Genomic DNA, 25,329 nt, shown 5'->3' on the forward strand with positions numbered 1-25,329 from the left:
GCAGGTCTACTAATATTCGTCTATGGGTTTAAAGTTTTTTTTTCAACCAAGTAGAGTGCTTTTATATCTGAGATGCATTTCAAATACAATAATACAATCTCATTATATTTGTAAATATCACAAAACTAATTAAATCGTTGTTTTTTCATCACGAGATAATGTACCTTATGTGATAAATAATATTTTAAACTTAAGAAATCTTCATATAAATATCTTTGTTTTGATGAAATTTGAATACTACAAAATGCCTTAAGTCTAAAATATTTTTATCACTGAAAAATCACGGGATAGTATGAATTCCAAACAAATCGGTATGAGTTCTTCGAACAATCAGATCTAATTTTTAAAATTATGTTAAAATTCATAGCAAATTTGAGTTCATTGATCCTGATTTCACGCAGGAATAACGCACATCACAGATATCCGGAATTATTATGTTTTTATGATAATTCTATTATTATGTTAGCAAATCTAATTAGTTAGTAAAAAACAAAAAGGGCGTACCCTTGAAAAATCACGGTATATGACTTTACTCGTTAAGATTAACTCTTAGCTATTTATACAAAAGAAACACACACTTAAAAAAAATACAGAATCTAAATAAATTTTTAAAAGTAAACAAAAATATTATGGATACTTGTCTGAATCCTTGAGACAATCAATTCCGATTTTGAAAATGACACATGACTTCATTGAGTCAAAGTCACCCACAGACCGACAGCTGAAATACGTATGTTTGATGATTAATTTCCATAAAAGAGTTTCTCATAATTTGACCAAGATTTGAGTTTTTTTCTTCTGCAATACATACACAACCAACACACACACTCACCAATATGATTGGGGTTAAGGATAAGTTTGGGTGTACTATTGATATATTTATTGACGCCATTTATAGAACTAAGCGCAATCTATACCAGCACTTTGTTTAATCCTACAAATTAGAGAAGCGTTGGTAATGTAGTTTTAGTGATTTGTCTTATGTGTAGTATTGTTCTAGTTTCTTTATTATTTCATGTTACTGTTACATGTTTTACTAATAGTGTTTTATATACAATTTATCAGTTTGTCTTAATTTTTTTTATAATATTCTATACCTAGTTCATTAGGTATATAATGTTTTTAACATCCTTGTAAAAGCCCGGCCGGGCGTAAAACCAAATAAAATTAACAATATCACAATATTTGGTCATTCAATGAAGAACACCTCAGTTGGTTCTGATTTATAAATATGCTAGCTGACATTTACCCGGCGTTGCTAGGGTTTTTTTCTGAGAAGACACATACCATCGCGGATTTTCTGTAGATCTTTTTAAAATATAAAATTCCGTTGTAGATTATTTTGATCTAGCCAGCTTTAACATATAAGCGCCCGAAAATATTTTTTTACGACTAATTACAAAACATCGATTTTCTCAACTTTTTATAAACATAATATGAATGTTTAATATATATAAACCTTCCGGAAAAAAATCTCTAAATGTTACAATTGTTATTAAAATCCGCTGCGTAGTTTAGAAAAATTAAGCGCACAAACAGATAGATTACAGATTTAGATCTAGTAAGCACATGTACATTGTACAATCATAGCAGGCAAAGTTTTGATTTCATTTGGTGGTCTCACAAACAAGAACGAGAAATGACAAAATATTAATTGTAAAAATGATTTATATTAATTAATGGTGTTAAAAACGCAAACAATTCGAATTATTCGTAAAAAAGAATTCGCCTTCACAGGGTTTTCAACCGGTGACTTTTGACCTGAACCAATATTTAGTTCCTATGGAAGTCATCAAAATTATGTATTTAATATCCACTTTATAAATATATCATAAACAATAATTGCATGTCATAGAATACAAGCATAAACAAATACTGGGAATACATTTGTTTAAATCACGATTAACTTTGGCATTTGATCGTAAAAAAACGACGAAAGTTTAAAATTTTAAAAAATCTCTGAAAGGACATAAAAGTAGGAGATACAGGTATAAACAAAATATTATATATTTATGTATTAGTAGACTTAGGTTATGTTAAATTGGTTTAACAGACGCGATAGTATCCGCCACATATGAATATCTGTCACTAAGTTTGTGTAATAAGCGAGTGTTTGAAATGCTCAGTTCTAATTTTGTTCCATTTAACCAAGATTTTGGAATAAATAGCTCTCCTAGGTATCTTAAATTCAATGAGGTTCATTTATAAATTAATTATTATTAAATATGAAAATTGAGGTCCTTCTACCCTACCATTTACAATTTTAAACTTAGTCGCATATACTCGTAATTCTACAATCTGAGAGTTTTCATAAATTCAATTATTTTATTATATGATGATAGTTTTTTTATTTTTTATTTTTTTATTTTTTTATTAAATTTAATATAATTACATTTAATACAATATAAGATATGGGTAGTCCCACAAAGCTGTGACAATCAGCTTGTCTGTAGGTTCTACCATTTAATGTTATAACATAATACACATTAGCTTAAGTTTAAATATTAATACCAAATATAATGTTTAGGATAGATAAACGTTTTGTTCATTTATTAACCACTTTTTTGTCAGTTTAGGGCAGGGTTCCTCATTATTTTTCAAGTTAAAGTTTTCGTTAAATTTGTTATAAATCACAGGTATCAAATAGTCAAGTGTTCTGCTACCATACTTATTTGATATTAGTGGAATTTTTAGGCCTTTTTTTTCAGTAAATCTTGTGTTGTGACTATGCACCAATGGCTTTTTGTACGCATTTTCTCCCGCATTATCCATAATTATAATAAACCAGAGAAGTCCTTTAATTGGGAGTAGGCCCTCAGAGCCATACAGTAATTTTAAGTTGTTTCTTTGTTTGTAAATGCTAGGCTTAACAATTTTTTTAATTATAGTAGTTTGTAGATTTTGAATGAATTTAATATTAATATTACTCGAGTGTCCCCAAGTTCGAATTCCATATCTAAATATTGATTCGACCATAGAATGATATATAAGTTTGAGAGTACATCGAGGCAATACAAATTTTAATTTATAAAAATTACTCGCCAAACATCGGAGCTGGTTACAAATTTTGATCACACTTTTGTCCCATTTAAAGTTATTGTCTACGATTATGCCAAGGTAAGTATATTCGTTTGCAAAATCATTTTTTTCACAGCAGCAGATATTATCCATTTTTTTTATGTATACAATCAAAATTATGTGCAGTTATTTTAGGTAAGTTCCACATTTTCAAGCTCGGTGATCTTATATACATGCATTTAGTTTTTTTGACATTAATAATTAATCCTACATCATGAGACCATTTAAGTAGTTCGTTAAAGTCAATTTGTAATTCTTGAATAGCTATTTCAGGGTTTTCATTAGAGACAACTAGTGCAGTATCATCAGCAAAAATAAATCTACGGGCTCTTTTAAAAAATTTAGACATGGCAATTACATATATAATGTATAATTTTGGTCCTAAAATTGACCCTTGTGGCACCCCTGATTTAATAAATCTAAAATTACTCATTACATTCAAAATCTTTACATACATTTTTCTATTTGTTAAATAGTTTTTGAAAAATGATAGGAGTTTACCACGGATTCCTATGATTTCGAGTACCTTGATTAATTGTGTATGGCTGAGTGTATCGAAAGCTTTTGAGAAATCAATAAATAATACTAGTAGAGTCACGTGGGGTAACCGTACGCGGAGTGTAAGTGTTCGCAGTGATGTTTCCGACAAGATTGTGCCTGTTAATCGCCCGCGCGTTCCTTAATTCAGTAGCCTTCTGGATCGCGCCGAAGCAGGACACGTGTACAGTGGATGCTGATTTGTCAATAAAAACTGGTAGGTTAATTACTTTTTTTCGTGCTTTTCTTAAAATTTTCATCTCTGTTACCGATGTGTGCTATTGTGTAACCAGCTGTGTCAGAGCGACGTGGTCTATGATAATTTTTAGTGAAATATTGTTAGTTAGACGGGTGCAAAGTGATAATTCTAATAAAGATAACCACTAATCTGATTATAAAAGTTTGTTGAATTTTGGTGTGATGGGGTAAGTGTGCTGGGGCAAGCGTTCGCAGTTGGACGAGTGCGAACACTTACCCCGATAGATAAAATTGATTTTATAGCATAATATTTCAAGTGTCGTTATTTTTTTACAGTGAAATATGCCACGTGTGTACGTGAGAAAGCACCCGGAGAGGTTAGTTTGCACTCAAGAGCAAAAAGAAACTGCAAAAAGGCTTATGAAAGAGGGGAAGAGTCAGCGGGCTGCTGCAGATATTGTCGGGATCCGTGAAGCCACTCTGCGTAAGCGCCTAAAACTAAAATTAATAGCATCTTCAATTGGGAGATATCGTCCGACATTTACACCAGATAAAGTGGTAGATTCTAAGATAAATAGATACTCAATTTATCGTGCAGATGTCATTTTTTGTGAAACTATTGATCTAATAATTATTCATTTATTTTCAGGCCGAAATCGTTGATTATTGTAAAAAAACTGACGAAATGTTCTACGGCCTGACTATGCAGACAATGAGAAAAATTGTTTACGAGTATGCTGAAATCAACAAGATCGAGAACAGATTTGACAACATTACAAAAACGGCTGGCAAGGGTTGGGTGTATGGATTTCTAAAACATAACCCTGTTTTAGCTTTAAGACAGACTACTCCCACAAGTATTGCGAGAGCTATTGGATTTAACGTTGTTCAAGTTCGGCGGTTTTACGCAAACTGAAAAATGCTTGCAAATCTGAAATAATTATCTCAAGTACCTATAAAAACTTCAGCAGAAGCAGACAGATGCAGAGGCAAAAATCGTCCGAAAACCAATATTTAAAACCATGGAAATCGGACGACCACCTCTTTTCAAGAAAATCACACCACATAGAATCAGCAAAAAGCGTAAAGCGGGAGATTCCAGCGTATATAACTGTTTAAAGAGCGCACAAAAACAGGCTTCTAAGGACTATTTTTGCCCACAATGCAAGGAGAAATATCGAGATCAACCAACAGAAGATTGGATAGAATGTATTGTGTGTAAAGCATGGTGGCATGAGAACTGCACAGACTACGATAAAGGGCAATTTAAGTGTGATAATTGCAATGGGGGGTAACTCTTCGCGGTGCGAACACTTACCCTACGGTATGCGTATACTTACCCCGCACACGGGGTAAGTGTACGCAATCGACATGCATGTAAACTTTTTTATATAACTATTTGATTTATGAACCATATAAGGTTTTTATGGTTGTTGGAGATGCCTTAATAATCGATCATATTAATAAACAAAAAAAATGAGCAAAATACCTAAAGTTTTTTAATACAAAAATCCCAATGTAAAAATTGCGCACGGTTACCCCACGTGACTTACATGTTTTTTTGAGTTAAGCTCTGAATTTATATAATTGGAAAATTTTTCGAGCAGTTTATCACAGCTTTTTTGTTTTTGGAAGCCATACTGACATTCATCAATAATTGATGCATTCAATGGGAATACCGAGTTTAAAATTAATGTTTTTTATGAATTAATGTTGAATATTTTCAATTGAATCTATTATATTTTAAAATGAGGGAGAGAGATCGAGGAGATATGATACAGAACTTTTTATTGCTCTTATACAGGGTGCCCGGGGGTAAAGTAAGCTAACTTCGAGAGGTGATTCTACGTTATTGTGCAAGCAAAAAAATTAATGATTTTTTTCGAAATTTTTACTTTTAGGGGTATTTTTCAGGTAAAAACGTAATTGCCGTGTGGGTCTGGCATTATTATTTTGCGCTGTCGCTAAATCTACTGTCTCGCTCCCAAACACTGTCGTTTATTATTTGATTGCTACTCTTCGTGTCAATAATTTTAACTTTTTTGCAAAGGATCTGATAATTTAATGTACCTAGCAGTGTTTAACTTTAAAAACTTGTTTTTTTAATCAAAACTTTTTAATGAAGTGTATCTTTATCTTCATGTGCATTTATTAATTACTCTGAAAACGTCTGGTAATTATCCAAATCATTCATCAGAATGGGCAGACATTCATTAGATTTACGGGCTACAAGATTTAAATACACATGAAAAGTTTATATTTTGAAAATACGTTAAATTAGTCACATTAGTAAGTGATTAATAGTTGAATAATTTTATCGTTCAAAGTTATAAACTACATTTTCTTAATTTTTGTACAGTTTTCTTTTGAATTCGGTTTAAAACATACAAATTGCAGCATAATTTAAAACGTCAAACACTCGGCCTAAGGTTGTTGTTTACATGCGGTTTCAATGGATACGAGCTGATCACAAAGTTGCTACCTCGCTCTCGGCAAGCTCACAGCGAATTTATTGGGTAAGTTTGTACATCACACTAACGATTTTTAGTAGGTATGTCTTTTTGTATGGGAAAAAACGTATTAATTTCATTAATTATCTTTTTTACTACTACCTCCGTGTAGAATCATCTCTCGAAGAAAGTACACTTTACCCCCAGACACCTTGTATATTGTTTTTATTTAATCTATCTTTTGTGTAAAAGCGTTGTTGGCGTAAAAACAAATAAATAATAAGATTGACGAACAATGCTGTTTTTGCTTTAACGACACCTGTGTAACAAAATAAAATAATAATGTACCCGAAATTCTCTTTTCTTCAATTTCTGCTTTATTGGTCATAATTTAAAGGGGAATAAACCTCCTTTTAGTTCGATTGGACAGTAATAAAGAACCTTATTCTGTGTAAGGCCTGCTTCACAATGGCCCATCATCATTTCGGTAAATGAATTGATGGGGTTCGGGAAAAAGCGCTGATGGTGTATTCATCAAACAGATTATTTATTTTCATTGAATAGTACTTAAATTACAGAAGACTTCCACACAACAACAGAGTTTTTTGTTACGTTTCGAATTAAAAGGTTATTTACGGTTCATTCTATGGCTTAATTTATATTGTCGTAATAGACTTCTAGCTTCTAGGCTGTTTCGAATAAACTATTATTTGGGAAAAAGTCTATTTGAAACATTGTTTTATCGCATACTTACTGAAATAATTATAAAAAATCCTTAGTTTGATCTAGATCCTTCTGTAAGTAATTGTAACTTTGGTTCAATGAACTCATATTTACTTAAGTGTCATTTTCAAAATTTGAACTGATTTTGTCAAAAAATCAGGCAAGCGACGAGGTGCCTTAACGTATAAAATTTTAAGAGAAAATTATTTTAATAGTAATTTTTAAAAATGGATCTGATTATTTCAAGAATTTTAACAAGTAATAAAGCACCTATCTACCAAAAACGTTTTTTTCCCAAAAATTATTTTAATTCTATATTTGTAATTTGAATTTATTTTTAAATTAGTTAAGTAATGTTGGACTTCGTTATTTTTCATGGGTAAATTTCCATTTTCAAGAAAGCGTTATTTACTAACTGACTAGATTTTCTAACATAATATCAAATTTTGTTCATTGGTCAAATATTATAAAAATAGGTAGGTACTTTATCGCTTGTCTGAATTCTTGACAAGATCAGTTCCAATTTTGATTATGATTATCAAATTCAAAAAAAAATCCGAGTTCATTGAACCTGAGTTATAATCACCGACAACTAAAATTAGTATCTTTGATCTTTAAGAATTTTACGCGCCAGCTTTTGAGAATCATCCATTCTCACTTAACAGATTTATTTAAGGTGTGCGTTCTTGTAGCTAGAATGTTTGATGTGATGAAGATTTATTACTCATTTGATATACTTGAGGTACCTAACTGTTAAGTTAGAATTTACATGTGTAGCGTGAGATTGTTTCAAAGATTAAACATTGTTGGCGGTGACACCTTTGAATTTGTTGTTGTTGAGTTCTGTACAAATCGTATTTAGCAGTAATTTGCTCTGAGTTTGTGTCTTCAGGTGTATTGACCAATATTTTACACGATATGGGTTTTGAAAGGGGGAATCTATGGGTAAACGAGTTGCTAAATGTTTTTTTTTTTTTTTATTTGTTTTTGGGGTATTATGCCGTGTTGCGCTAACTCCTTCTTTAGCCAACGTTTCGGACAGCATTGCAGTGTCCATCATCAGGGCAGATGTCTTATTTGAGGTTGTGTTAAAATGTGAGCTTAAGTATGAGGTTGTGATACCGTGTTGCCAGCTCCAACCCTCTGAGCTAACATTAACGTATCATTTTTTATTTAAAGTGGTTTTCTTCGTTTAGTTCTGGTGTATCCGTCAATTACCGGATACCAAGAACTATTAAGCTTAGCTCCATCGTCTCTATTAATGTTTGCCAATGTGGCCGTGAAAATCTTAAATCATATTTGAGTTGCTAAATGGGTTAAAGTTGCTACATAGACCCATATAAAAAAGTGGTATGTTGTATGTTGTATGTTACCTACCTGTGCCAAATTTCAGCGATTTCTTTTTCAGTCTTCTTTTTTAAACTCATAAAATCTCCGGGTTGAATGGGAAACTCTTTTGTTCTGGTTTGTTTGTGGATATTGTGGGGACAATTAAAAAAATATATATCCGCTATTAAGTAAACAAAATATCACGCATCTCATACGATAATGGTGATTACCATAAGTATCATGAGATACTACCATTCAGAATGATTTCCAAAGGTTGTGGATTGCCATAGTCTCACTGACTCTGGACAGAAGGGTTGCGGGTTGATAAATAACAGTGTTTTTTTTTAAATTCCATCGTTGTTAAGAAAATATATTTTGAATGTTTTTTACTATGATCGCAATTTTCTGGGTAAAACGTTTTATATTCCAAATGTTGCTCACAATTTTCAACTGTTTTTGGATGGTAGAAGCTTAAAATAGTCATATTTTTTTACTTAATTGCTCTTATCCCGATAATTTATCAAAAATTAATAGGTATTTTCCCTGCTACCCAACCTACTAACAATTGAATAAAAAATAATTCACGCTTGTCCAAGACCTGATTCTTCATGTAATTGCCCAAACTTGGCACAAATATAAAATATCGGAGGGTATTGCTTGATCAACTTCTACGTTGGGATCAGCACATAGTCAGCCTAACTCCCCGCATTCGCAAGCTTATCTGTTTCTATCTCTTATAAACATCCTTACTCCTACAGTATACTTTGCTCTCTGATAATCCATACTAGCATACTGCATCATAATTTGGAGGGCTGCACTCAAACTATTATTTATCCCCTGCAAAAAGCACAAAAATGGTATTACGTGTTATGAACAAGCGACCGACAAGATATTCCCGAATTCGACCCTTTATCGAGTATAATGTCTTATATACACGTCAACTCGATTTAAAATCTATGCTTATACAAATTGAACAAATACAATAAACACTCACACACACTTTAAAGACACTTTACCTACCTAGCTCCCAAAACCTTCAACTTTCTCCCTGATCCTAAAAGCCGAATAACGACTCCGTGCTTTCAAAATATAAATAACTCTCGGATCCTTACATCAGCAATACTTTTCAATCACAACACCCATACATTCTAAGCTTTAACCTCCTAACCTCCTAATCATCCCTTCATCCCTCCATCCCTCCATCCCTTCATCCCTCCATCCCTCCATCCCTACATCCCTACATCCCTACATCCCTACATTCCAACATCTCTATATCCCTACATCCCTAGACACGGCGGATGAAATAACATTAAAAATGTATTCAACGTAAATTTTCTTAAAATAAAAAAAATAAATTACAAAATATCTGTACTTCCTGCATTTCGTTCTGGGGGTTGAATTTATGAAAGAATGAATTTATTATTGTCTACGTTTATGTGTTTTTTCTCATTCTTCTAGTAATAAATATTATTATGACACTCAAATCCATGACGCGTTAATTAAAAAAAATCAATATCACTAGAAAAGTTCCAATTTGACACTGGTGTAATCTACCTGAAATAAAGACCAATAGCTGACTAAACCCAATTTTTTACCTTTTTCTTTCATCGTCTCATAATAAAAGCGTTTCGTCTTAGAAAAAAATCACGATATGGAAAAATTGCCTCTTCCCGAGCTATAGCGGCAGAGCTCCCATTGAATATTCAGGGCCCGCTTCGTTAGGGGATCCTTTGTATTCCTTGAACCCGTGCCATGTTCTTGTTTCATAATTTAGCAGATATGCGGTTTATGTAATCTCAAGATGTGTAAGGAAGACAAGGATCCCTCAAGGACACGCGTCGGGACTTTAAGTAAATTAAGCATTGTTTATTTAATGATTAATTATTGACCTGAGTGACGTTTTAAACGCTGAGGTAATCAATGTCTCGTTTCAGCCAATTTCGGATGTTAAACGATAGATTAGTTTACTTTGCAAGGGAGAAGGAGTCGTGGATGCCCTTAATATTTTTTTCTTATTTAAATGTTACATAATTACAATGCAGTCCCGTTAAACTGCTAGATAGCAGTTTGTCAACGGCTTATCATTAGCAATATACTGTATATTTGTAAATTTAGGATCTATACAATAAATATTATAATTTAGCATTATCGTTTTGAATCATTGACATAAGTTAAAAAATATAAGTATGTATCATAAAAATGAAAAAAAAATCAAATAATGAATCAAAATATAGACAGTAAAAAAAGTTTTTTTAACATCACCACTTTTTTCAGCAAGCATCTTCTGTCTGAAAAATTGTTCACCTTTTTTTAGTTTTGAAACATTTGTAAATTTTAGGAACATGGTATTCAAAAGCTTTTTGACATATTTACTTAGATTTCTGGGAATAACAATTCCATCGTTTGCAGTTAGTCTAGTAATGTAAGCATGTTCCACTATTTTGTTAAAATCAGATCGAGATGATCCGGGTTATCAAATACTTGAGTCCGGTCTTGTCAAGAGTTAGAGAGAGAGAATCGTATCTGTACGAAGCAGGAATTTAAGTGTGTGCCCAGATAGGATTTTGTAACCGTTCCTCCTTTCTGCCTACTACCAACATGATGGTTAGTTACTGCAATGTTACTTACAATTTTTGTGAAGCTAATTTTTTTTGTGCGTCCCGCGTTACTCTGGTTCAATAAAATAAAATTATCTTTGAAGTTAGACGTCATTTTCAAAATAGAAACTGATTTTAATGATTCCACTATCCATTGATTTATCACTTATATGCCTTATTTAATATGTATTACAGAAATGATGAAATCATTTCACAATGTGTTTTTCAATTAAGTATTTTTTTGACAGTTCATCCCACAAAGCTAAATCGTTTAGCAGTCCTTGATATCGTTAAATACAGATTTGCATTAGAGATGAATTGAGATTTTGATGGCCAAAAGTATTGTAGTGATTTATTTTTGGGGTTTTATGCCGTATTGCCCTACCTCCTTCTTTAGCCTATATTTCGGAAACGTAATAATGTTGATAAATTCCTCTAAACGACTAAAAAATAAAATGAAACTTTAATGTCTGCAAGTGACCAGATCAAATCACACCGGGCAAGAATATTGCTCTGTCTCGGTTCAAGTACAAAAAAAAATCATGTCTTAACTAGATTAGGTTTCTCTCTACCAATTCACGTTTCCAGAGGTTAGACATGAGCAAACGGATCCTTTGTTGTATTTCTAAAGAGACAAACTGCAGATAAGCTTGTACGAAGTTTTCAAGATGAAGACATAATCTAATAAAAAGAACACGATTTTCAGTTTTCTTAGTTAATCTTACCATATATTTTGAAGAACACAGCTACCCAAATATATTGTTTGAAACTAATTTTAAAAAATTGAAAAAATACATCGATTTAACTTACCTAATGTATAAATAGAGTATTTTTAACGACTTCTATAACGTACGTCTTCTATGCGGTTTTTAGTGTTTTGTTTTTTTATTGACCTGTTTTAGCATAATTTTATTTCTTGTCTCTCACTAGACTTTTCTATTCGTTTTGTATCTGGGTGAAGGATGTTTACGTTTAGTTGCAAAATAAATGCAGTTTCTTTGTCCGAATGTGGTGTTGGTTTTATAACTTGGAATGCTTTTCTTGTCATTTTGATTTGATCTAGTATTCTTGTGTGATAGATATTACAAATTCCGTAAAGTAAAAAGATATTTTTTGACATGTATTTGTAATACGGTGACCGGATAAATCATAAAAATGTTAATTCATCACATTAAAAAGTTATACTAAAAGTTATAAAAGTTATTAAGTCGTGGAAAGTGATGAAACAAAAACTTTATTAACTGGGTTAAGTAGATTAGGTTAGGTAAGGTTAGGTTAGGTTAGTTTAAATTTTTTTTTCATCATTTTTAATGACTTTATATCACTTTTTATAGGTGTATTGAATAGTCACTGTGTTGAGTTAGCATGGAACTAATATTCAATTTAAATTTATTAGGATCAATTTATTGAAGTTTAAAAACCAAATTAAAATAGTTAATTAATGAAGAAGATAATATCAACAGCCGTCAGGGAAAATACTTTATAATCATTCCAAGGTGACCGGATTAATCGTCACAATGATAATTCATCACATCTTTAAAAAGTTATATAAAGTCATGAAAAGTGATGATACAAAAATTTTATTAACTGGGTTAAGTAGGTTAGATTAGGTTAGGTTATGTTGGGTTAAACTTTTTTATCATATCTAATGACTTTATATCACTTTTTAAAAGTGTGTTGAATTGTCACTGTGTTGGGTTATCATGGAATCGTATTTAATACATTTTCCTAATTTGACATCTTCGCAATTTGAGCGTGTCACAATTAACATTATGGAACTTCAGGTTAAAATTATTTTAGGAGATGACTTTTGGGTATTATAGAAGGGAATAAACACAGTTTTATCATAATTTAGATTAAGAAGATTTCTATCTGGTCAATCTTTGACTGTTGCAATGCGTTTGTTGGCTTTTGAAATCTGTGATCAATAAAAAAGATCGAACATAAATAGGTCTCTGTAACTCAATTTGTAGTGCTCCCGATAAGAATGGAGAATACGGGTTCAATTCCCAGTTGTGGTCGTTACTTTTTACTTCTCCGTGGCTTTTACTAGTTTGTGTTTCATTGGGAGTTATTAATATTACTTATTCATTGATTAAATAATTATTAATATACTTAAAGGGGTTACTGTGTGTTGTTTCCACTGCCCACGAGTATCATTCATCAGTTTACGTGATGACATTTTCATTAAAAATTCACAGGTTTGAAGAGCCACTCTACACCTCAAACGTTGGAGAATTTTCGAGACAATCCCGTATATTTAAAAAAATTAAAGCAGGTACCCACTTACATATTTATAGAAGCAGAACCTTTAACATAGTACATAAACAAAATTAACACTTGCCTAGTATCGTAAAGTATAATGCTAAGTAAAAACATGCTCAAAAAGTATTTAATTGAAAATTATCAGCTTTTCGTTCAGTGATTAATTCACATCAAGGGATTTTTTCATTTTGTTGAAGTTGGTAACCAAACTCATCTCTAAACTAACCAAAATTTCCAATGAAATAGAAAATTTTGCGGATTTTTTTCTGAATAACTGTTAAGAACGTGTAAAAGCATAACGGACGATCTAGGGTGTGCACAAAAATGATTTTACTTTTGTCTTGAAGGTTTGACTTAAATAAAAGACATAAAATTAATTTTCTGAACGGTTTATTGGAATCCTATTCATTATATATGTTCTGGTGTAAAACTCAGTGGTCTATGAATAATTCAATTACTACGGAAGGGAAATAGGATATTGATCACTAAACTAGGTCAGATCTTTCTAGGAAATCTCTTGCATATTATTATAAACTGCCAGAGGTCATCACTGAGGTTGCTGTACTGCCCACTTGATAGCTATTCCGTTATCTAGTCTTAAAGTTAACTATGCTATCTTATCCAAGGAAGTTACCATGAAAAATAGGAGAGAAAACTGCGGTAGGGGTACCTACCTCCCTTGCACAGTCCGTATATGGCTTGTATGGTTATCATTATTTTATTGTACGATGTTTACAATTATTTTGTCACTTACCGAATTTTCTTGTAAACTGTTTAACTTTCCAAACATATTATATTGCTACTTCTTTTTTTCTAAGTTTCATATAAAAAAAAAACACAAACTGACAAATCTTTTAACAATGGTGTTCAATGATTTTGTTCAATATAGATCTCACCGTAATATAAAAGAAGATAGAAAAGCTTTTATGAGTCCAACTCAGTTTGTGCCGTAAATGTAACAAAAAAATTGCTATCAATGTACTGCGTAAAGCAAAAGAATACTGGAAGGGTTAAATAAAAAATATTTACGCAAAATGGTTGCACTGAGTGCGAACACCATAAAATCTTTGAAAATCTCTACATGACTTACTTATTAATTTTAATTATAGTTCATACATTTATGATTTCTGTATAACATTGATTTTTTTTAAATATTCGCCAAGGAACATGCCCCTCAAAACATTAATAAATTTTGTGGATTTTCCGATTATATTTTACTATCAAGTGTACAACACAGCAAAATAATAAATGGATAAGAGAGTAGAATTTTAACAGTATTTATTTTTCTTTTTATAGATTTAAATAAATTTTTTACATTTTGTTCAATATTTGCACCAGAAAATATATAAAAATTATCGTCATTTTATTTTTTTTTAAATTTTAATCGACTCATAAAGATTCGTTGAATGTTATAGATTGTCTCACATCCTTACTCTCCTCATTAGTCACCGCTCGTACTTGTATATGATTTTTTTTACTTATAAATAATAAACAGTTAACATGACGGCGAGCGACATGGCCGGATCAGAGAGCGCCTGAATAAACGGCGCCCCCGCTGAACTAAAGGCATAACTTCCACTACGCTGCACCGTACAATCCGCTCTCTTTGAATTTTTAAAGCACCACAGGATGTACAATCTGCATTCCAGTCCGCAGGCTCTCAAAACTATAATACCAAAGACAAATAAAACAAAAACACAATAAATACTGAACGGGATTATTATTAACTAAATAAATCCGAGGAGTACGAATTCCTCTTATATACCAAAAAAAGACTGAAATATTGACGTGTCTCACATAACAAAATTGTTTTCAAACATTCAAGATGGCGGAACAAATAATGTCTTGATTTCTGGAGGAGCGTATCATATTTTGGAAGTTTTCGCTGTGGTATAATAGTGAACATATTTGTAATTTTTGTTGACAATTTGGCAAGTTGTTTCTTATCGATTGCCAAGTGCAATGCATTATTTTTTTCATCCAATCAGGTCATCGTAACAAGTCGTTTCTAATTTTATTTTTGATAGAGATGCCTGTCGTGTGTTGATCAACTTTATGACAACCGTGATATAAGGTTTTGGTAGAGATGCCTGTCGTGTGTTGATCAACTTTATGACAACCATGATATAAGGTTTTGGTAGAGATGCCTGTCGTGTGTTGATCAACTTCATGACAACCGTGATATGAGGTTTTATCATTTTCGTAATATTTGGGTTATTCTTTTATTATTATTATTCAATTTATTTTAAAAAAACAGTTCATATTTTCAACAAGTTCTGCTGTTCTTATTTACATGGGTTACAGCTGTTTCGCCTTCTGAAAGCATTATTAAAGTGCGGTGATGCCACTTCCAGACGGTTAATTTTTATTATTTCTCTGAACTTGTAATGAAAATCAAATTGTTTTAATTTTTATTTTCATAGAAAAGAACTTGTTTATTAATAAAATGTTTTTATTTTTTAATAAATTTAATAATATCATTATGGAATGTAAAAATATAAAAAAACTTAATAATCAAATGGAAGTCTACAAATTAAACATGATAACAATAATACTTTGAAGGATTGGTTATCATCGCCAGTTTAAATGGATTGTTGGCTAAATGATTCTGCGGTTCTCCAAATCCGCAGAATCCGAGGTTGCGTGATTACCTACGTGTGAAATAACGAGAATTTGGATAATTCTAATTGAGTTTTTATTGTAACAAAACTCATTTATAATAATTTTACGAACAAATAAATCGCGTACGCTAGAGGAGGTTTAGGGTCAACCCGACGGCAAAACTACTGTAGACAGAATAATATTATTTACCGTGCGAGGTATCGCGCGCAGGTTTACAATGATACCAGCCTCACCAGAATGTAGGTAAAAATAATGTTGTAGTTATTTTCAGGAGATGCAAACTCCCTATAATTTACCCTTCATTACAAATCAAACAAAAAAAATGTTGAAAATTGTTCAGATTTTATGTGAATTTTGTTAATTGAATTGACTATAATTATCGAAGGATTCTGTTTTGAAATCCAATCAAATGATTTAAAAAAAATTTTATCAGTATAATTGTCCCAACTGCTCCCAACCAGTGATACTATGGCATCCATGATTGGGGTATGTTGTGACGCTGCAGGTATTGGGGACGGGAAGGAGATGGGGGGAAGGAAAGTGGCGAAGAATCTGGCTTTTAAGATCTGATCTTAATGGTAGTCTTTCACCATGGCCATATTGAAATTTCTAAATATTGTGTTATCTGCCGCTCTGGTACTCGCGGAAAATGTAGTGTATTATATTATTTTTAACTAACAAATCGTGAAATAACACAAAATAAAAAATAATTAAATGACGACATGCGTGAAATAATCAAATATGAATAATTCGCGCACGTCGGGGTTTGAACCCGACACCACCAGATTCGTAGCCAAAGATCATAACCACTCACCCATGGAGGCCGTTTGCGGTATTATTAAAGTCATTATTTTTATATACTTATGTGTTGATTACATTGAGCAGAAGGATAAGAAATCACGGAGAAAACTTAATGATATAAATGTTGTTAACTTATTAAAAATTTCTTCACATTATTTGTTTTCCTGTTAAGATGGGACTGCGGGCCTCTAACGAATGAATTGAAAGAGTTCGTAACAAAGTATCAGTCGAAAGCAAATGTTCTATGCAGACGGCGGAACACGTGTTCATACAAATACTGATATTGATACTGACATACTTATATTGTAGCATGCCGTCATGATATCTTTTAGAAAAAGAACACGTGTTCTCGATATATTCTGAATGACTAAAATATTATCAGGGACTTAGCATGCTATCACTTTTTTAACATGATTATTTTTCTCCGTGTATAAACAGGAACGTTCCTCAGCTTTCGTTGGCTACAGATAAAAATAATAGTTTAAAATTGCGAGCCTTGGTTTAGGCGCTTGCAAAATGCAAAATACCTACGATTCTCACTGCACAATATGCATTTTCAGGTTTCTATGAAAGCATAATAAACTTTGCTCCATAGAGCTCCAGTTTTTGTAGCAAAAAACACAATTAATTCGCATATCCATCTCAAAAGAGCAATTATTACAAACGACTAATTTTAATTAAAATACTACAAGAATGCAGCGAAATGTATTGTGCCACGGTCTCATTCAAATGAATGATAAATTGTTACGTTTTAATTATTCTTCTCTTTAATATGCAAATTGCGTTTAGTCTTTCCGGGAAAATGCACAGAAGTGCCGTGACATGTGTTTTATGATGACTTCAGAGACCCATAAATCCCACTGGTAAGTTTTTATTCTAATATGGAAAAATAGCTTATCTTCCAGATAGATAATTTCTGGACGTTTTGTATCATTTACATTTTTTTAGTTGCACGTTATTAAACCTATATTAAATATTAGCTCCATTTCTTTGTTTTTGTTTGTTTTTGAATCTTTATTTAGATGTACGCAAATTTTTTCATACATCTAGTAGGAAAATATAAAAAATACAAAAAATAACAATTACATTTTAAGAGAAAAAGATAAATACACAAAATTATATTATATAAGATATCTAGGTGACTAAAATAATATTGGTGAGTATGTTCAACAATCAAAAATTATTTTTTACATATAAAGCACATGTCCTACGAAAAGTGCTAAGGCTTGTGGCTTCCTTTATGACATTTGGTAGGTTATTATAAAGTTTTTGCCCTTTATAAAACGCGCTGTTTTGTGTGCATGAAAGTTTAGTTTTGGGAAGTTTTATTGTTTTATTTTATTTTTTATTTTTTTTAATTTTTTTTTTTATTGCTGTCTGTTATGTTTAGATTAAGATTACATTAGGATTTATAAGGTTAAGTTAGCCGATTTAAGAGTAGGTAAGTTAAATTGTCTGCCTGTAATCGTGATTATAATTACATTGGGAATTATAAGGGTAGGTTAGCCAATTTAAGAGTATGTACGTTAAATTATCAGCCTATAATCATGATTAGGATTATATTGGGAATGATAAGGGTAGGTAGTCAATTTAAGAGTAAGTAAGTTAAATTGTCTGCATGTAATCATGATTAAGATTTTATCGTGAATGTTAAGGGTAGGTTAGAAAATGTAAGAGTACGTGAGTTAAATTGTATTGATTTATTTTATGTATTTATCTTTGGGACATTAACAGATAAATTTGATAATTTTGAAATCAGATGTTTTTCATTATACCAAAAATATAAGCAATTACAGATCCTTGTTTTTAGAAGTTAACAGAAGTCACAAAGAGACAGGTATTGCATACGTATTAATAAATATGAATAAACAGTTTTGTCCGTTAAAAAAACTCAATTCTTTCAATAAAAGCATACAAATTCAATATTGTAATGAATAATCGGTATAATATTGTATTTGTATTCCTTTCTCGAAAGAATTGAGTTTTCAAACGAATAAACTATTTACCCAAATTCATATTGCGTTTGTACGAATTTTTTACGAATATTTTTTCTTAATATTGTAAAGCAATACCTTGAAAAATGTGTATTTAAAATAAATTAACTAACGCCATTTATGAACACGTAGATTATAACGAGTGTCGCTTCCTTAAGAATGATTCTACTAGTTTCAGGATACAAATTTTACTGAATTCACTGACTTTGTGACTATGTTAATTTCATCAACCCAGATATGCGTGCTGTAATACCTGCAGGATAGATCTGCTGTTATAGCTTCATGTGTCGTTTGTCCCTAGGGTGCACGTGCTTGGTGTTCTCACAGACGTACGGCAAGGACCGCGGCACCTTCAGCAGCCCGGACTACCCCAAGAACTACCCCCGAGGTCTGGACTGCCTGCTGTACACCTTCATAGCCGGGCCTGATCAGATAGTCGAGCTCACCTTTGCTGACTTTGATGTATACAAGACTCATATGGAGTGAGTACAAGCTTATTCGTATCTTTCTTTCCTACGTCTTTGTTTTTTCCCCTTTGATAGTTTTGAACTAGACTAGGTATGATGGTGAGTCAGAATGAATGTATATTCTTATTTCTGTACACTTTATTTGCAGATTTTCAAAACTTATTTGAGTGAATGAATGTTAATATTTTGACCCTCGTATAAAAAAATACTCTAATTTTCACCACGGTCATTTGGCATTCGGTGGTTCGCAATGAAATTGAGCAATTGAACAGCTCTGCAGGCCGGCGTGCCGTTGGGAAATCGAAGATATTCATGAAACACCCACCCAACGAATTCTCGGACGAGTCCCGTTCACTGAACCCCCCCTGCGTGAATACCCCTGCCGCAAACACCGCATAAACAAGAGTCCAATCATGCCCATTGTAAGGCGGGTGGGCAACCTTCGGTTCTTTATTTCCTCTACCCTCATTTACCTTTTCAATAAGACCTGGTGGCTGTTTCATCGACGAATTAAATTTCCTCAGCTCTTAAAGAAAGGTGGATATTTTATTTCCGTCTTACTTACGGTTATGGTATTAAATTGGACATGAGCACATATATACATAAAAATAACAGAGACTGGAGCTAGAGTGATTCATTCGTCCCATCCCAATGAAAAATTTAAGTCGTGCAGGTGCTGATTAATACCTTTAGCAAAAATGATGTCCGCACATGAAAAATAACAAAAATTCAATGCGTTAATTCAACCTAAACAAAATAAATTAAGTGGTAAATTCATTAAAAAAGTATGGTATGAACTAAGCAACGTTATGTGCATGTCTCTTGAAACCTTCATTGTGTATGGTTCAAATATTATTTATGGTTATTAAGAGACAAGTTTTTAGCAGCATGCATGCCCCGTGTCGTGTTGTGCTGAGCCAATACGCCTGTTCTGCCATGTAGTGTGGATATCAGCAGATTGGGGTGCGACCTCTTGCAGTAGTTGTTTGGTACAGACAACTTATAGTTTTCCAGAATGTATTGACTATCAATTGCATATTTGTATAGGTTATTTCTGTCCCATTCATCGTAGAATTTTATCAATATAAGATAGCAATCTGTTATCTAGTCAAATATTATGTATAAATGTGGGATTTGTAGTTTATATACGTGGCTTAATTTGATCACTTTATACCTTTTTAACTATTTTTTTATGAATTTATGCTCAAGAAAACTTTTTGTAAAATTAAATTTTAAAGGTGCACAAATTGAACTGAACGGGTGTCAAAAACGTTGAGTTTATTTTATTTATTCAAAGCAATTGAAGCTAAAAAATAAATGAAATGCTTTACGCACATGTAGCGTAAATAGTTGTATAACAGGAAGTTTATATTGGAATCGGTAATTTTAGTTTAATTTAAATTTTTCTCCAGAAAAACGATTTCATTTGAAGTAATTAAGTTGACAAAAAAAGACGTCAAATACAAACAATGTTAAATCATGGGTGCGGTAAATACACTTAGAAATACAAACAATGTTAAATGATGGGTGCCGTAAAAAGACTTTAAAATACAAACAATGTTAAATGATACGTTCCGTAAAAAGACTTTAAAACACAAACAATGTTAAATAATAGGTGCTGTAAAAGACTTTTAAATACAAACAATACTAAATGATGGGTGCCGTAAAAATACTTTGAAATACAAACAATGTTAAATGATAGGTGACGTAAAAATACTTTGAAATACAAACAATGTTAAATGATGGGTGCCGTAAAAATTTTTTGAAATTCAAACAATATTAAGTGAAGGGTGTCGTAAAAAGATTTAAATAATAATAAATTTGAATATTATTGACTAAAATGTTGCATACTACCTCCAGAAGCTTGTTAGCTTCAGCGCAGCGGTACAGGAGTCAGTTCTCACCATCCCAAAGCCAGTATAATCAATGTCCATTGTGCAGGAGATCACAGTCCAAGTACCTTATATTCATTCTGATCATGTCTCTGTTCCCAGTCACGCATCACATAAATGTCAGCTCTATTATGTGATATACGTGAGAGTGATTGCTAAAGATAGTAATTACCAGTTTTCAGTATAGTATTAATTAACCTAATCTATATCATTGTTGTTAATTCAAAACAATTCGTCTTTATTTAGACTAGAAACTCTTATAATTTATTGGGAACGCGTGTGTAAGACATAAATGACCTAGCTCACCTGCTAGCTCACCTTAGTTTTGAACTGGAGGGGCGATCCTATATACTAGAGACATCTCTTGAAGAACTCTAAAAACTTTACAAGCTACTGGCACTAGATTAATCTATGCCAAGTTGTTCTAACTATCACAGTTTTGTAGATATGTTTTATCAATAACTGTTTCTACTATTTTGATACGAAAACACCCTATGGTAGGCAGGAAAACTCTTTCTTCGGTTTTTTTCACATCAGTTTTATTTTTATATAATATAAACACAAATATCTATCAGATTTCTAGACTAAAAGCTGCAGCTGAAGTTTATTGATAGGTACCAGATTAAGGGTCTAATTTCTCTTACCTACCTCTTCTGACAGACTACTGCCACAGACTACTTTTTGAGACTGGCCGTCCAAGACTGCCTCGCGATGACTGACTCTCCCTATTCGGGGTATCTGCCTTTTAAAATAAACATACGCATAAAAAGTACGCCTTACTAAAGATTTTTTCTCCCACGCCTTGGTCGCTTGGACTACCAATAATTTCAAAGCGATGTGACATGAACAATAAGAATATATTTTTAGTACCTTGGGAATAGAGAAAAATCATTTTTAATCTAAAAAAGACATTGTTATTATAAAATACCAGGCTGTTGGATGTTTATTTGGGATTTTACTTTGCAGATGTGGGAAATAAATATTTTGTCGTGATAATTTTAATGGTAGAAAAATTAATCTTCTGTCTAAATTATTTGCATTAGGTATTGTCGCATTCATTTTATAATTAATAATTACTAATAATATCATATATTTTTCGCTTCACGTCTATCGAAAAAAATGTATAATATAACATACAATTACCACATTTTTTCTTGTTCTATCTCGAACTAAATGAACTCATTTTAAAAGACGCAATACAATACATCGAGCTGTACTTATGTACAGTATAGCACCATAAACTATTAAAAGAGAGTACTTGGCAATAACACAGGTCGTTTTAGGTCACTTTGATCTGCAGACAGGATTTAAGGCCAATTTTTATGAAACACGCGAGCTGAAATGTATGATGGATGGTCCGTTGTGTAGATGGGATACTTAGGAAGGCTGGAAAGAAAACTTCTGTGCCGTCTTTGGTGTTATCATATATGAAATGTATCATTATGTGCCAGAAATGTCCTCATCGTGGAATCTCGTCTGACATCAGGATCGAAAAACGAAGAACATTGGAGAAAGATATTGGCCCAACAATGTTCAATCCGATGGACCAATAACTAATTACGTGAAAGAAGAGCTAAATATTATTTTTTTATTATTATTTAAATTTTTTAATAATTTTTTACTATTGTTGAAAAGGATATGATCTTACTAGGGTACCCCAATTGTGTTGTGCACCTACTTATTTACTATTTTGTTAAACTCTTTCTATTTTTGTTTTTTTTTTTTATAATTGTATTTTTACCGGTATGTATTTATTAATACATACCGGTAATATATGTATATTATAATAATATCAGGTTTTCCAATAAGAGGTGTTATATTATTTAATTTCAGCCATAAAATGTTTTTTTATGGCCGGAATTGGATGGTATTGATCTGGACAACGTTTACTTTCAACAAAACGGCGCTACGTGCCACACAAGCAACGAAACCATTATCTTTTACGGGAAAAGTTTCCGGACCGTGTTATCTCTCGAAGAGGTGATCAAAATTGGCCACAGAGATCTTGTGATTTGACACCTTGTGACTTCTTCCTTTGGTGTCACGTGAAAGAGAAGGTCTACGCCAACAGCCCAGCGTCGATTCAAGACCTCAAAAATGGAATTCGTGAGGCTATCGAGGACATAAGGCAGCCACTTTGCGATTTTGTTTTGGAAAATTTCATGAAAAGGATATGGTCCTGTAGGCGTGGTCGTCGTGGTTATTTGACTGATGTTATTTTTCACTATTAACGGCATACCTTTCTCTTTATAATGAATTGACATTCTATCAAATAATATATTATCACTATACGATCATATAATATATTATCATTACCATTTTAATATAATATATTATATTAAAATGGCATTTTTCTTTGAATATCAAAATAACACCTCTTATTGGAAAATCCTATATTATTAATACATACCGGTACATATGGAATATGTGAGATTTTACTAACCTCTCTATATTCCGAAAAAACACATTTTAAAATAAGTACTAACTATTATATTTTTAGAAAACTTCAGGAGTTCTTTTTTTAAATTCTAGATGGCAGCACTTTGTGGAGTTTGTGGACGAGTGTACGGTAGACGTAAGAGTATTAAAATAGATCTAAACTTAATTATTATTATTTGGTTTGACCGAAAATAGGAATGTATAGCGAGCGATATACTGAAATAGGCCAAGCCACGAAAATATAACGCGCTAATAGGGTGGTCTTTTACAGGCTTCATTCTTTACTGTATTAGTGTACAATTTATTATGTCGTATTGTATTGTGTTCGTATACTTACGACGTTTTTATAAATGTTGTGTTTGTCTGACCTTTCTGTTTTTGTAAATTAAAAGGTATACATTATATTGTATCTGTATTTTCTAAACGAAAATTTGAAACAGAAAAATCAAAAAAAGATACGGTCACATGCAGAAAATGAACCCAGGACCCTTGCCAATATTATATTCTTACAATTTTCTAATTTTCAATAAGTTCATTACTTGATATAGTTTTTCATGGGGTAGAGTTATAAATTTTTTGAAACGTAACTATTATATCTATAATATATATTATTGCACTTATGATTCAGATTGTATTTTATTCACGGTTAAAAAAACTTGTTTTATTTATGGCAATATTTTCACTATTATTATGCAGTACAATAAATCAAATTTATTATACGTAAGCAAATAATTTTTGCTATACAAATTGAAAATAACGATGATTTCCATGTTGAAATAAACTACTATAATTATGCCCTTCGGACCAGTGCATTAACATCACCTGTGACAGATATTTTCGTGGTCATAATTATTTCTGCAATCTGTGGTTAATGGCATTCCATAAATTGACTAATAAAAATTATTCAGACAACCAAGGGAGCATTTAATGGAATCGTTGCAACTGAATAAATTTAATGAAAATATGATTTTATTTTTAAGCTAACAATTCATGATATATGAGTGTTGTTTACATTTGGGACATTTAAAAATGCTTTAATACAACCACCATCGTCAAATATTGTTACATTCTCAGAGTACCAAAAAGCCACCGATATTTTTTTTATTTTCTTGTAATATTTTGTATTCAGACAAATGATATCAAGAAATGATATCCCTGAGGCGTATGTAAGGTAAAACCATATGTGATTGTGTGAGGAATGTGGAGATCTGGGAAGAATGCAAGGCTGATGAAAGCGTAGTGAGAAAGGTAGGCTTAGATGATTTGGGCATGTAGAGCAAATGAGCAAAGAAAGGAGTGTAAGGAGAATATATGACGCAAATTTGAATGGTAGCAGAAGTTGGGGACGCCCGAGGTAAATATGGCACGATCGAGTGAATCAGATACTTGAGTCAGGTTATGTCAAGAGTCAGAATAATATAAGAATATGTATGAGAATCTGGATGAGGCAAGGAGTGTGTGCCAAGACCGAGATGTTTGGTGGTCCGTCTTTTCTGCCTACCCCTGCAGGGAAACGGCGTGATGGTTAGTCAGTTAGTTACTTAATGTATGTAGTAATTAGTTTTTACTGCTTGTCTCAAAAGTGTACTCAATACAGGATGTTAGTCCTAGTGAGGTTGATTATTATGCGTTTAATTAGGCTTTGTGTTCTATGAGAAGCAATAAATATGTATGTACATAATCTGTTGGTTTTCATTTATGACCCTTTGTGTACTATACAAATTCACCTATATTAATGTTTTTGCATTTATTGGACATTAATTTTTCTAATAGCCTCTTCTTCCATAGTAAGATGAGATATAACGATTACATTTTTCGTTGTACCTACCTACAGAATGAGTAAAATTAGTTTTATTATCCTATTCCTTAGATATTACAGCCAGTCGTATTAAATTCCACCTACGATGAATGTATTTACAAAAGAACCTGCGATGTAC

At 32.1% G+C, this 25,329-nt stretch overlaps 1 protein-coding gene across 1 annotated transcript in view; it reads left to right on the forward strand.

Moving 5' to 3' along the window:
- Positions 1 to 19,080, forward strand: part of LOC149418074 (suppressor of lurcher protein 1-like) — a 103,353-nt gene extending 84,273 nt beyond the window's left edge. The window contains exon 3 of the mRNA XM_089639888.1: positions 18,896 to 19,080. Within this exon, the coding sequence (XP_089496014.1) occupies positions 18,896 to 19,080 (185 nt within the window). The remainder of the gene's footprint in view (positions 1 to 18,895) is intronic.
- The last annotated feature ends 6,249 nt before the right edge of the window (positions 19,081 to 25,329 follow it).

Source organism: Hesperophylax consimilis, chromosome 14 (assembly GCF_061612785.1).
Source record: "Hesperophylax consimilis isolate HC1 chromosome 14, BYU_Hcon_1.0, whole genome shotgun sequence".
Taxonomy (NCBI): Eukaryota; Metazoa; Arthropoda; class Insecta; order Trichoptera; family Limnephilidae; genus Hesperophylax; species Hesperophylax consimilis.